This window comes from Ruditapes philippinarum, unplaced genomic scaffold (genome assembly GCF_026571515.1).
Source record: "Ruditapes philippinarum isolate M1 unplaced genomic scaffold, ASM2657151v2 ctg3672_1_1_1_1, whole genome shotgun sequence".
NCBI classification, from domain to species: Eukaryota; Metazoa; Mollusca; class Bivalvia; order Venerida; family Veneridae; genus Ruditapes; species Ruditapes philippinarum.
In genome coordinates this window covers 61,745-77,700 of record NW_026861837.1, presented here as the reverse complement: position 1 = coordinate 77,700, position 15,956 = coordinate 61,745, and the positions used below count along the sequence as shown (strand labels likewise).

The window sequence follows — 15,956 nt, the reverse complement described above, 5'->3', positions numbered from 1 at the left end:
TACTTTCTATAAAAAAAATTATGGAATTTGAGTGCATTGAGAAGTAACTTTGATTGTAACGTCTTAAGTTGAAGAAGGAATTTGAGTGCAAGTCTCTTTATCAAAATTTGAGTGCAGATGTTAGATTATACAATAGGAATTTTGTTAAGTGCATGTCTTAAATTTGATATGGAATTTTAGTGCAAAGTCTTTTATCAAGAAATTTGAGTGCAGATGTAAGGTATTCAGTGTATAATTACCATTCAGTAAAGATTTTGAGTGCAATACAAACTTAGATAACAGTTTTGACATTAGAAAAAGTTGAACAGAGGAGGATAATGAGTAAAGATGAGGGAATATTCTTTGTGATTTACAGGTAAATATTATCCGAGATTACCTCACCGACAGATTTATGTTTATTTACCCCCTCCCCCTTCCCCATTCATCCAAATGAACAGGAGGATGTTTTGATGTTAACATAATATTAATCATTCTAAATATGAGCCATGTCATGACAAAACCAACATAATAGGTTTGCGACCAGCATGGATCCAGACCAGCCTGCACATCCGCCCAGTCTGATCAGGATCCATGCTGTTCGCTTACCAACTCTATAACAAGTAGAGAAACCTATAGCGAACAGCATGGATCCTGATCAGACTGCACGGATGCGCAGGCTGGTCTGGATCCATGCTGGTCGCAAACGCTTTATGTTGGTTTTGTCATGGCACGGCTCATATGTATTTATCTGTGTGCTTGAGGGATTTGCTTGCTGGTCTGACTACAGGGGTTTTCCCCAAACTTTGACATGAGCATGACCTGACACCGGAGAATTCTGACTTTTTAATGAAAATTTTGGAAATGTATTTACAGACTTCCCGAAATACGTCGGTCCGACGGACATGTCCGATAAATTTTGATCAGGTCCGACAATTTTTTATTCCGGATCGGTCCGACTGTCCGGCTTTTATCCAAGCCGCATGTATACAAAATGGCGTCGCTAAAGGTGCCAAACCTGGGAAAAACCGAAAATCTACGTCAGAAGAGTGCGCAGAACAGCAATAAAAGGATGAAAAGAATAGACCTGAGACAAAATTTATTGAAAAATGGAAGCAGAATCATGAATCATTGGTGTATGACAGGGAGGAGATGAAAATGCGCAGTACGGATTGTGCCGATTTTTACGGCGAAAAAATAAAAAACAAAAAGTGTCTTAGAAATACAAACACAAGTTTTTCTTTGATTTTGATCAATTTTATTTGGTCCGACAGATTTTGTTTCGGTCCGACAGATTTTCGTGGTTTGTCAGACCGAATGTCTGACAGTTTTTTTCAACTTTCGGGAAGTCTGTATTTAAAGTATGCTATTGTGAGGAGAACAAATAAAGTAATTTATACGTTGCAATCGGCACTTACAATCCACAAACATTACCAAAAAGTGGTAAACATATGCAAAAACAGCATTAGTAAGGCAGTAGAAATATGGTGATAAGTTACTGAAAAAATCAGTCTTTAAAACAGCACGTAACATTTTAAATATAACTTAGATCTTAAATGTTTTTACCTCTCTAAAAACTTTTTTTCTTAATATTTATTTTCTTAAAATATTTTGGCTCATCTGGAGGCGTGCAGCTTTAACAGCATTTTAACCAATGGTTTGGATCACCAATTGGTCAAAGGGACTCCACTGACGTTTTATGACATGATGGGGCTGAAAATATTCTTTTCCAGATAAATGTACCATTAATTTTGATGTAGGTTTAGACCATTAATCTTTGTGCAAAATTTCAGATCATTCGCAAAAATGTTATGTTTTTAGGCTTTTAAACCTCAGTGGAGTCCCTTTAATAATGAAAACCCTGACAGTAAGTGAAAGGTTGAAAGCACTGGCAACCAAATGTCATAATGTGACAGGTTTTCATCATCTAGCTAGCTGCTCAATGATTTAATATATTAGATTTTATTAATTAACTGAAGTGCTTGTAAATAAATGATAACTTTATTATTTTGTAACACAGTGCAATATATGTTGATAACTTGCCAAACACCAAATCTTGGCAATCTTGACAGACACATGACAGCAAAAACAAGAAATTTATTCTACCAATATTTAATACAGAGTATTTATAGATATGATTAATTAAGCGAGAGAAGCAAAAAAAGAAATTTGAAGTCTGTTTAGCGTGGTATATAAAGGGTAAATAAGGGATAATCAGGGATATTAAGGGTAAATAAAGGATATTAAAGGTGGTAAGGGTAAATAAAGACCTAATGTTTTTACCTTAGTCAAACCTAGCAATGTATATATGAGCCGCATCACAACAAAACCAACATAATGGGTTTGCGACCAGCATGGATCCAGACCAGCCTGCCCATCCGCGCAGTCTGATCAGGATCCATGCTGTTCGCTTACCAACCCTATTACAAGTAGAGAAACTGATAGCGAACAGCATGGATCCTGATCAGACTGCGCGGATGCGCAGGCTGGTCTGGATCCATGCTGGTCGCAAACCAATTATGTTGGTTTTGTCGTGACGCGGCTCATATCATTTACATCATCCAACTGGCAGCATTATATTTTATAGAGTTGGTATTTAAATATAGGTGACGTTTTGTTGGTAATCTAAAAACCACTTCTGAATAATATACTTTATTTCATGCAGTGAACATGCAGTAAACATGTCAAAATGGGTGTAATTCATTCTACAGATGTTTTCTATATTTAAAGATTGTGTGTTCCATAAATAACTTGATTGAATTCTGTGTGTGTGATGTGTCTGCTATAAGATGTAATATTAGCAATATAGGTTGATACAGAAAACTTTATGAGATCTGTTAGATATACACATTTTATGGGTAAATCAAAGAAATAAGTTTTTCTAATTCAGTAGAACCACTACGAAAAGGGTGTTGTTCCTTTTCGTAGACAATATTTTTGGTTGTGACCTTGAGAGGTATTAAAATGTCCAGTTCAGAACTGTTCACTATTTAGGGGAGATTATAAATGTGTTAGCGGTCAGATAGCTTGGTTAATAGAGCCGTTGTAGGGTATAATATTCCAAGGGTCCCGAGTTGGAGTCTCTGTCATATATGTATAATTATGTATATATTTTATATAGTAAACAGGTGCTGGATAGTTACTTTATTCTTGATGATCAAGGGGTGATTATTTTATGATAATTTTACCATTATTGGCATGGCAAATGTGCGGTACACCTGTGTTATTGCTCTAAAAAAACATGAGTGGGAGTCAGTTATTTAGGGCATTATCAAAGCCATAGATAGTCTGGCTGTATAACTAATGGCAGGGTCGAGGCAGATCACTTTCTCTTCCTGTGTAGTAAGGGCTATTCAAAAATTTTCAATAATATTAGTGCGATATTAATATGAGCCGTGTCACGACAAAACCAAATAGTGGGTTTGCGACCAGCATGGATCCAGACCAGCCTGCGCATCCGCGCAGTCTGATCAGGATCCATGCTGTTCGCTATCAGTTTTGCTACTTGTAATAGGGTTGGTAAGCGAACAGCATGGATCCTGATCAGACTGCGAGGATGCGCAGGCTGGTCTGAATCCATGCTGGTCGCACACCCACTATGTTGGTATTGTCATGGCATGGCTCATATTATTTTGTCTGGACCGACATTCATATTGATTTGGCTGCATGCTTATTTTCTATAGCTAAATAACAATGAATGAAAACATGTCATTGTGTTTGAGGACAATAATTCAGAGAACATAATTATTATTCAATTATAGATCGACTCTGTAACTAATGCAACTGATATTGTGTTATAAGTTGATGTCAAATCATCAGCAGCCCTCCAAATCAACACGTTACCAGTGCACTTCACATCCATTATACTGTCTTCACTATTCAGTCAGACTAATGGAAGATGGACATCTAAGTCCATGTAATATATTAAGAGGAATATATCAGGTTGTTTGATCAGATAAACTGGACAAACATGTTATTGTACATTTTCTCATTTTCTCGTTTTCTAGCTAAAGTGTAAATTCATGTTAAGTGGTCACTTAGGGTCAGTGACTGAAAAAATAGGTAATGTACATTTTTCTTTTTTCATCAGAATGCAGGCAAGCTGGGATAATAATCATGATACGGGTCAAGTTTTGCTTACCATCTGATTGAATTAAATAAATACGCATCATTATTATGTACACAATTTACAGCCACGGTATCATTATCAACATTATAATAAGTGGCGATTCATAATCATACTATTTGGTTTAAATTCTGTTAAAATCGGTTGTATTTAATTTCAGCTTGTAGATTAAAAAATATCATCCTCCCTTGATCCATAAAGATATAGTTAAATGCCATTTAATTATAAAATCTGAACAAAACAAAAAATAACTTCCAAAATTATGTACATAAGTGATCAATTTCTTGAAAAACATTATTTAAGCGGTTGCATGAAAGTTACTAAAAACAGCTTTTGTGTAACTAAGTTTCATATAAAATATCCTAAATACCCATTACAGATTTAATCGCCATTTATTGAATATATAAATGAAAATTACAACAATAATATAACGTCTGAAAGAAATGTAGTGATGAAAACACTGATTTCTGAAAAATCAATGTCGCAGACACAATGCTCGGCCTTCGCCTATCTGTATTTTTCCAATCACATTTCAGTATTTTTCCATCTTCGAATTTTCAGCTTCCATTTTGATTTTAGTTTCCAATAAAATATCTTGTTTGTTAAAAGAATTAATTTATTGGCATTTATTACATCTAAAAGAAGGAGACTTAAAATAATGCTGATTTCCCGATCAATCAATAACTCGTACAGACACAATAAGAATATATGATACGTCGATGCTGATTCATCACGTCGTAGAAAACACATCACACACACTCTAGCTTTATCAATAACCGTTTGACTCATCCGACAAAATCTGTCCCCACTATTCTTTTTTTCGAAACAACACGACGACTGCAGCGTTATGTTTCTGCTCGTAGTTCAAGCTCCATGTGCGTATGTTTAAATGCTGGAATTGGCCATTCTCGTAAGATTTTTTTCTTGGATGTATTTTAATATCTTTGTATTTGGAATTATTTGTTAGCGTTGTTCTAAAGGTGGTTATATAAACTTATTTGGATGATAATTTTTATGTTATATCAAAGTGCGTTGATATTTGGATTTTAACCAAAGGATGTGTAATTGGTATTGCGTAATATATAATATGTTTTGTAGATGTTTAATTGTACAGTTGATGGACGGGGACATCTCTTCTGTATTGATGTTATATGTTAATGTTCTTTGGGTGGGTTGATGGGGCGATGAGAATAAAAGTGAACCCGATCATGTGCTATTTGGGTCATATGTAGTATTGTTTACTTGTTTTTATTTTGTAGAGTGACTAATTAATAAGAACAAAATTATTGTCCAGACATACAACGAAGGCATGGTAAAAAAAACTCCTTATTTAAATGCCCCTGAGACATTATAAATTTGCTATCTCTTAAATAGGCCAGTGGTAATTAGTGAAAATATTTAAAAGAACAAGATGTATTTAGTGCATGGAAGTGCTTTATACATGAACAAAATTAATATATAATGTCAGTTTAAATTTTATTATAAAATATGGTAGATTTAACTTATATGATCCTATTTTGATGTTAAAAATATGTGGAGTGGGTAAATATTTAACGGTAGCTGTTATAAAATAAATAAGGCATTTAAAGTGTTGTTTAAAATACACAAATTATCCCATGTTTGGGAAAACCTTTATTCCAGTAATTTTCTGGTAAATTTTGAATGTAGCAGTACTACGCTAATGTAGCGTAATTGACAAGTAATTGCACCATTTATAATTTGGCTGCTATTACTTTAACCAGTCGCTGAAACTCAAGTTGTATTATCATGGCTGTGTCGGCAGTATAGAGCCCCTAGCTTTCCCCCTCACACACCAGTGCAGTCGCACCATAAGGCTCTGTTCTGTTGATGCGTAGCTCAAATTTTGTATTTCAATGTCCAGAAACCCGTTAAATTTAAATTGAATGAATTGTTTCAGATTCAAATTAGGACATTAGTCCATCGTACGAAATGTTAAAGTGCGACTAAAGTGTCAAATGGGCGTATAAACAAAAATAAGCAGGAAGTAGTGACCTTTTCCAACTTCCTGATTTGTACGTGGCGATGTTCCTTACTGTCCCCATGCACGAGACGTCCTTTAAACGACTATAAACACTGGAGTCGCCTAACAAATCCTAATTGCCGTGAATTGCTTTCGGAAATACAGGCACTTAAAAAATAGCGTAAAGTGCCGAGATGTACTTTGTGTACTTATGTTTTTGCCTAAAAATAGATCGTTTATATATTGTTAATGATATTGCGATGATCTGATGTAGTGTATATAATATCAGAGACGAGGAAAGTTCAGTTATATATGTGTACAAATATGATTGAGAGATGGGGGATTATAGTGAAACAAATTTTTTTAAAAAAATAATTTGAGATATTCAATAAAAAGTTTTTATTTCCAGGATCAATAAAGTAAAAACCGAACACGGATTTAATACTGTAATAATGATTATTCTGAGTATCATTTGTCGATAATATTTATATATATGATGGAAGATAATGGATTTAAATAATAGGAAGTTGTATAGTTGAAATTTTTCAATTGTGTATGACATTTTTATCCTTTATTGTATTGCAACAGGAAGAAATATCGTGTGAAATAACATGGATAAAAATCAGGTAGAAATTGGCGAAATTATCAGTTTTTATCCTTCCTTGTGGCCAGTTTTTATCCTTCCTTGTGGCTTTGAAATATGAATCTAAACTACAGAAGGACAACAACAAAAATCACTCAATAAGAATATAGCTATATTTGGTAACAATTTGGACATTTTCATTGTGCAAAAAACTTGATTTCATTCTTTAGTATAGGTTGTTTTTTATTGGTGTGTTTTTTTAAATTTTAAAGTTTTTGTTTGAACTCGTGTGGATTATAGATAAATAAGAAGTTTAGGGAACAGAAGTAGGAAACAGTGAATTACAAGAAGTGTGTTCTTATTGCAATGAAGAATTTAACCACCAAAAAAAAAAAATCAACAACAACAAGGGTTTCATATGACGATAATGACTCAGTAATGAAATAGTTTAAGTGGGTGGTCATTATTAAAGTATATTTAAGTGTTATGGTGGTTTTTTGACTGCATTTCGACACACTGTGTATAAATCATGAGGATGCAGACTTTGGATTATTATAATGATCAACATCCTTAAAAGTGCAATTTTATGATGTCACACTTTTGTGACATATGACATAAGTAGTGAAATATGTTAAGATAATTGTAGTCAGTAAGTGTAATAATTTGATTTGATTTGTGAGACAATCTTGGAATTTTGGTGACATGTATTGTGCGATTTGTGACATGATATTGAAATTTTGGTGAAATAATTGTGTTATTTGTGAAATGATCTTGGACTTTGGGTGACACTATTGTGTTATTTGTGACATGATCTTGAAATTTGGTGATATATTACTGTGCTTTTTATTACACATGATCTTGGAATTTGCTGATATAACTTTCCAATTACTTGACTTATTGATATAAAGTGTAACATTTTGAGATATTACAATTAAGCAATCTGACGGCAGCTATGTGACATGATAGCTAACTTTGTGACATGACTGCAGTTGTATGACATGTGACATGATGGCAGTAGTGTGACATGATACCAGAAGGATATGATTATAATGTTCTAGCTAACAGTTCATGACAGAAGAATAAACTATTGCTGATATATATATATACACGGCGGGAAGAAGAAATGACCGACGTGTTTGAACGCTGTGGCGTCCAGTTGCTGAAAGTAACACAATGGTAATATAATCTATAAACAATATTCCCAACTGCTGGTAGTGTCTGAATCTACCCATGTGACCTGTGCAGACCAAGATTAATAATATCTGTCATATGTTGCGATTCGGATCAGAATATCCGTCACGAGGGGAACTGCCAATTGGGCGGAAACGAGGCTTGCCAAGTTACCGCCCATGGGCTGTTTCCCTACCTGGGAGGGATATTCCGATCCGTAAACCGCAAACATTTTTCAGATATTTTTCTTGCATATTCTACCATATTTCATTATATTTTAAATTCTTTACTGTATTAAAACAATTTTTCATGGAAATTTAGGCCATTATACCCATAACTATTTTCACACAATAGTGTATGAAATTCCAACTTCATTCATAACGGTAAAATTATGTCATCTTAAGTGTGTCATTGTAAAGGGTACCCCACATGCCAGATGAAATTTTTGTCATGGGTAAAACTTAACGGAAACGCCAGTCCAATATGCAAGATAAACCGTGTTGTGTAATCATATGCTACACTGTTCCCTTTTCAGTCAGTACATATTTTAGACTTTTCCCTGAAAATAAAGGTTTTGTCCAGTTAACATATATAGGGTCATGGTCAGGGTTAAATTTTAGATAGATATGTATAATACTTAACTTGCACCAATATGGCAGGGTTTAAACAAAGTCTAGTGTTTTGAAGTACAGTAAAAACCCGCTAATGAGACCAATGGAGGGACTTTACAAATCTGGTCTTAATAGCGGGGTGGTCTCATTAATGAGTTTGGTCAAACAGAAAACCAGGCAATATATTAAGGGATACCATGTACTGTACACATGTTTAATTCTGGGCTAACCTTTTACAAATGAGAAGATATTTAACATTCACTATTATTTTTTTATTTTCATTTCTTTTCTTTTACTTTTTAACATATAAATTTTTTAAACTTCTTTAGAGGTACAAAATGTATTATGAATGTCTTTAAACACAAACATAGTTTTACATTCTTGTTAAAAGAATGACATGACTTACTCAATTAAATCACCATTTTACTGCAAAGCACATCGACCAATTAACCTTTAATTATTTTCACAGTTTTCATCGCCGATAAAAACTTCAAAAACCTAATCGTATCAGGTTAATGTTTGTTTAAAATTATGGAACGAAAGAGATAATGATAGCAGCAACACCTCTAGAAAACTTATTGAAAGTTTTCTGTTCAATATTTTGTTGTTTTAAACCTCCAGTTATGACATTAAAGGTGTGAAAAATTAAGAAATTATCGACAATATTATTGATCATTTCCGGATTTGATACAAACTAACCTTGACCTCTGCCGTAAATTGGATGTCGTTAAATGTCGTAAAACTATGACAACTGTTGTTTACACTACGTGTCAAATATACATGCATGTCAATATCAAGGTGAGAAAGTGCCCGCGGTCGTATTTATGGGTTTCCAAATGTACAGAATTTACGAAATGGGACTGAATTTACTGGTCGTATTACGGAATAACGGGGTGGTCTCAAAATCGGGGTTAGCGACCATTAAAATAAAGAATAAAAAAATCGGGTCTTTGAAAAATCGTTCGTATTAGCGGGTTGGTCTCGAAAACGGGGTGGTCGTAAAGCGGGTTTTTACTGTATATATGTTTTAATATTGTATTAAAGCCTACTTCAATTATATATTAATTGGTTGAATCAATTAACTTGACTGTATCTCTCTACTATAGGTGTGTCAATGAGCTTCTAGATAACTCTGATCAATATTTTCACACTGTATTAACTTTGTCATCAATCTTCTAGATAACTCTGATCAATATTTTCACACTGTATTAACTTTGTCATCAATCTTCTAGATAACTCTGATCAATATTTTCACACTGTATTAACTTTGTCAGCAATCTTCTTGATAACTCTGATCAATATTTTCACACTATATTATACAATGTAAGAAGCAACAATGTGTATAGCTGATTGTCATCATACACACTGATCAAAAGTTGAAAACCAAAATATGATACACTTAACTTTAAAAATCCTGTACATGTATGTTGTTATTGAGGTTGTATACCACACTTAGTGAAATTATTTATGTGCATATAATTATGCTTATAAAACAATTTTCAAACATCGAAGAATAATTATGTTCTGCAAATATGTGTACATATAATAATTATGTTATCATTAAAATATATGCATTCATATCTTATTGAAAAATTTGACTTAGACTTTATAGAAAATAAATTTTTTATTACCTTCCTTTATTTGCATGAAATGTTAAATTCGGTAATATCTTTATAAAATTTTTAATAATGCTTTTTGGAACTTACAAAATTGATAAATCTTAATTAGAGCATCATATTAATTTTATGACATAAAACCATAAAAAAATTGTGTTACAGGATCTTTAAACTAAATAGCATTTGAGACTTTGTTTTCTTGTGCAGTTGGCATGGACAACGTGGTCTCAACCATTATAATACTTTTGTTTGCTAAATATATTAAATTTTCTTGGCAGAAAATTAGTTGGAATATTGTGTAGCACATTAAATATTTCAGTTATTGTTTAGACTGTTTTAGACACTTACACTGTTTTGGGATTTATTAAACAGAAAGAGGATAAAAATTATAAAAGATTCAATGGCTGCCTGAGTATAAATCTTAAACCCTGTCTTATAAATGGTTAGTCTTATAGCTGAGTAATTTAATACAGCATTTTACCCTAATACCTGCTTGATTTGCCTTGCTTGATTTGGCTTGCTTTAATTTTGATCAGTCCATTCAAAGTTAAAAGAAAACTTCATATGGAAATATCAAAATTGAGCTACGAAATGTCACCTTATAGTCAGTTACAGGTGAGGTCAGGTGAGGTCAGGTCAGCACATAATGTGCAGGCTGGCCTGGCTTTAGACAAATGTCAATATGACTTGTCCTATGTGGTTCCAACAGGCTCTAAGAATTGGCTTCATAAAATAACAATGGTAATCATAACAATGATCAATACTTTTCACACTTGAGAAAGATTACATTGTCTTTGATCCTAATAACCATAACTATCTTTGCTTTTAGTAACAGTGTCTCCTAGTGGATTGCAGTGTCTGATATCTTTTGTATGCTATTTTTAGATCTTTTGTACCGATTATTTTTGTCCGATATATCTTCACATAAGTGCAGTAATGGGTTAAAAACCCATATAATTTAATAGAAGTTAACCTGTGATTGCACTGAGGTGGCTATATACATTATATATAGTATAAAAGAAAAGATTTTGAAAAAGGTGAAAGGTAAAAATTGTCCTGAAATAGAAAATTATTTTGGGCCTTTATAGAGAAAGGGGGTCACTGAGGGGCAAAGGAAAAATGGAGAAATTGTTAGCAATCTGGTGAAAGCACCTGAATGTATAGATCTACAGTAAAGGTTTTATCTGATAATAATAATTCCTATCACAATAAAGAAAATTTTCCTTGATAATATCTGCATTTCATTAAAAAAAAATAATCTTTTAATATGTTATATTAAAGTTAAATTTTGAGATAAAATGGCCCACGCTTTGTTTAATCAGTGACCTTTTAATCTTAGTGTCATCAGCTGGTTATTGTTTGTATATAATTGGAGAAAGGCGGTGATGTTACATGTTATCTTTATTATTAAACATTAAATTTTTTTGGTAAGGTCAGTTGGAAAAATGGATTTCATTATGTAATTGACACAATTGGTTTGTAAGTAAATTTATAATTATATAATATGATTTTATGATATAATATTTTAAAATAGGGATATTTATATATCTGTGTTAAGTGAAACATAACAACTGTTAGGTCACATGTGGAAACGGTCACATGTGGAAACTGCAAATTTTGATTCTGTGCATATTTTATAACTGTTAATAAATATGTTAATGATTTTTAGACGAGAGTAGCTTGAGTTAACTAGCTTGAGTTAACGGACAGCTCTTGTTTATGATGCTATATAAATGCCTTGTTAATTCAGAACAACTCTATGTCAGGTAAAATATGTTATTTAATTATTATCTTATACAATTTATTGGGATAATAAAATAGAAACATTACTGACCAGTGTAATAAAACTGCCATATCAGTAATTATATTAGACACATCCTACCAAAGTTTGACAAATATATGTGTTACATAATAAATTATGTTAATTTAATTTAGTTTTATTAGTCCAACTAATTGTACTGCACGCTGAGATACTGAGCTATTTTGGTGTCTGGGCAATATCTCGCCTCTACATACAACATAATAAGTGTCTTATAATTATGTTGTTGAATAAATTCTTAGTTTTAATTCGCTGCATTTTTTCATTTAGACCGAAATCAACGTTTCACCACAGAAAGGTCTGACCTTTTGGTTTTGACATAAAAACTAGATTCTTCCCCAGAACATAAATATCTCAGACGTCAATATTTTTTGACTAAGCAGTCATTATTTGATACATGTTTTTTTTCTCTTATGTCAATAAACAAGTTAGTTTTAAGTCAAATTGAATGTAAAATACAATACACCATCATTGTATCATTAAACACATGATTATGTTTTACTTGTTGTTTTACACATTTTTCGAGAATAATTTTGTACATGTATTACATAACATATATGTTAATTTCCTCGTTTTAAAATAAATTGATAGATTTTTTTTTATTTCTGACATCAATAAACAGGTTATCTAAAAGCCAAATATAATCAAGATAAAATACACTTATTACGTAACATAATGTTAATCTTGATTAGTGTTTTAAAAATATAATTTCACACATATATATATTAATTTAGAATATAACACATTTATTCTCCAATTATCAATAAAAATGTCAGCTAAATGCCATATATACAATAAAATATACTTGTGATATACAACACAACACAGGAACTGGGGGGGAGAGGGGGGTATGGGGGGTGATGGCCTGGCTGACTTCACATTGATACAGCAGGATGTAAGGTGAAAAGACATCTTTAACCCTCCCATACCTAAATTCAAATTTTATGTCAGCCACCCCCACACACATTCCACATGTATAACATACATACATGTATAATACATACAGTTTTGTGTGTTATATTATAGTCAGTTACAATTGTAATACGTCAGGTTAATTATAACATGGTGTAAGGGCAGTTCATGGCCGTGTTGTGGGCTGCATTATTTGACAGGTGTTATAAATAAATGACAGTTTTAGGCTCATAAAGTATGATATATTAACTAATAGATTGTGTTACCTGGGACGTAACAATGTCACATTGGAATTTTGCGTACATTTGAAGGAAAAAAGGACACTAGTACATGTATTTCGGTGGGAGTTGGAGAATTTTAGACCTACATTCTGGATATCTCTTTATAATACAGATTTTAAATGCTAATCTGTAAATGGTGTATATGTAAAATGTTGAATTAGTAAATATGTACTGGCTTGAGTGACCATTATATTGAGGAGTGGAGAGCATAAAAGTCTACAAAAATGTGGGTGTCATTGTTCCAGCCAGTTGACACAGCAGGCATAATTCCTTAAGTTGGTCAGTGTTGAAGATATTCATTTTCACAATAACACACACATTGATACAGACATACTCTCAGTGTTTTCATTATTAACAAGTAAGCGATCTATATCATCAGTTAAAATTGGTTATATTTTCAGCCTGTATATTAAACTATTACCCGTGAACTTTGGCAAAATCGGTTGTTTTCTACCCCATAGCGAGTGCCGGTTGTCGATTCTAGAATTATAGAAGGTCACTTTATCCTTTCAGGCACTAAGAGTACTGACCCCATAACAAGTGTTTGTTTGTTCTTAGGGTATTTGAGATGGCCCATCTACCTTTTCAGGCACTGCACGAGATTTCAGGCCCCATATATGTAGTTTTAATAATTGAAGATCTTTTTATATACAAGACACTTCCTATCGTAGCTTTTGATCTGTGGACATAAATTTGTTTTATTTTGAAATACTTTTGGATAGTATCACTTAAAATGGAAACAGTTTACGAGCCAATCAAATTTAAGCAACTGACCAGCTGTCCAGACAATCTGGTGCAGAGTTGTGCTGTTATGTATGAGCCACGTCATGACAAAACCAACATAGTACATTTGCGACCAGCATCCGCGCAGTCTGATCAGGATCCATGCTGTTTCTACTTGTCATAGAGTTGGTAAGCGAACAGCATGAATCCTGATCAGACTGCGCGGATGCTGGTCGCAAATATACTATGTTGGTTTTGTCATGACGCGGCTTATATAATACTACAACAATATAAATTATAATACATTAAGTATTACAATAAGTGTATAATATTACCATAAGTGAATAGTTGAACAACTTTAAGTGCATACAAATTAATTATATACAATGGCCCATATCTGCAGGCCATGTAATAATATTAGTTAATATATTATCATATAATCTCAGAATGATAAATGTACCCATTCAGAATTTCATCTCTCATAGTAAGTATATGTTTATATTACTGTGCGGTATTTGATGGACAGTAAGTGACCATTGGCCAGCCTCAGGGTATATGATGCAATAATAATCAGTATTGCATGGTATATAGCTAATTGGATACTGATACAGCATGATATATCTGGTATATTGTATATATAGGTTATCTGTTTATCTCCTTTCTTCTTTCCTGTTTCTGATAACTGAACTGTGTTAATTGTTTTTGCATTGTTTTACAGTCCCCTAAACCTGTTAAATTGTTTTTTGTATTGTTTACCTGTACCCCTCTGAATTTGAATTTTCTATAATAAGACTTGTGAATGACTTGATTTGAATCTGACAGTCTGTTCCAAGTTCATGAGATGTCAATATAAAAGTTTTGTTAGATTATGTTTTGTCAGATTATGATTTGTCAAATTATGATTTGTCAGATTATGATTGGTCAAATTATCATTTGTCAAATTATGTTTTGTCACTCAGATTATGATTTGCCAGATTATGTTTTGTCATTCAGATTATGATTTGTCAGATTGTGTTTTGTCAGATTATGTTTTGTCAGATTATGTTTTGTCATATTTTGATTTGTTGGATTGTTATTGTCAGATTGTGTTTTTAGTAATTTTAGTTCCCTCATTTCATTTCGGTCATTTTTAGTTCCATCATTTCGTTGGTATCATATTTATAATTGTTATGGTGGCAATTAAATTTCATCATTGTATAATTATATAAGAGGCAATTTTACATGATTGAATGAATCAGTTGATTTGATTTGATTGATTGATCGATTGATCGATCGATAGATCGATCGGTGTTTGTATGTTGGTTCTGGTTTAAAACACAGTCATATGCTATTGGCTTCCAAATTTTAAATTTTCTCCTTGTATTGTCCACAATAAACAATTTAAACAAAAATAGAAACTTTAAGACTTGTGTAGTAATGGTTGGAATAATTTCAAATATTGAATAAAATGTAAAATAGCTAGCTTAAAATCATCTTATGATTGTTTCACAAGCTATTAATCCAATTTGCTATTTTGCATTATGTAGCATTGTTAGAAAATTAACTTAATGACAGAGAAATTAAAGGGTACAGTGGATGGTGGAAATTTGTCCCATTATATGGCGTGGTCAAATGGTAATTTAGTGGTACTTGGTCATTAAGGCAAATTGTTGGCACACAGATACCAGTTTAAGTTAAATACCTCTGTACAGTGGGTGCAGAAATGGTGTAACTATAAATATTGGTAGAGGTCAGTTTACATCAGTCTTGATTATTTACAGTAGATAAATAAACGGCAGCCTTATCTTATATGACATTTGGTCAGTGATTGGTCAGTTAACTATGGCCAGGTGACATCTCCAGTATTTCTACCTCTGTTTGGTCAGTTTGACAGGTTTATTGATGTGTTTGTGTGAAATAATTGTCATTCCTTTATACTGACCCATCTACTTCAACCTACTGATCTGTTACTGTACAGTACAAGATTGGACTTAGGATGTTTTGATTTAGAATCTTTTGGATTTTTTCATCTCCAATATTGATTATGCCAAGATTGCAAAAGAGGACTTGCAAAGAAGTTTTGATATTTAAATAAACAAAGAGGAGGTTTATATTTGATCTTTATAGTACTAGAGGGACAAATGTGTTGTACCTGGGATGTTGTGATTTTTTCGTCTTA

The 15,956-nt window shown here is 32.6% G+C and overlaps 1 protein-coding gene across 4 annotated transcripts in view; it reads left to right on the top strand.

Annotated features, from left to right (window-relative positions):
- The first annotated feature begins 215 nt into the window (after positions 1 to 215).
- Positions 216 to 15,956, top strand: part of LOC132716985 (ras-specific guanine nucleotide-releasing factor RalGPS2-like) — a 52,285-nt gene continuing 36,544 nt past the window's right edge. The window contains exon 1 of one of the 4 annotated variants that reach the window (XM_060700334.1): positions 216 to 355. In XM_060700334.1, coding sequence (XP_060556317.1) covers positions 318 to 355 — 38 coding nt within the window. In that variant the 5' untranslated portion in view covers positions 216 to 317. Of the gene's footprint in view, positions 356 to 4,876; positions 5,013 to 6,623; positions 6,710 to 7,476; positions 7,843 to 15,956 lie in introns of those variants that run through there. The other 3 variants (XM_060700335.1, XM_060700330.1, XM_060700332.1) reach the window with 3 other exon arrangements.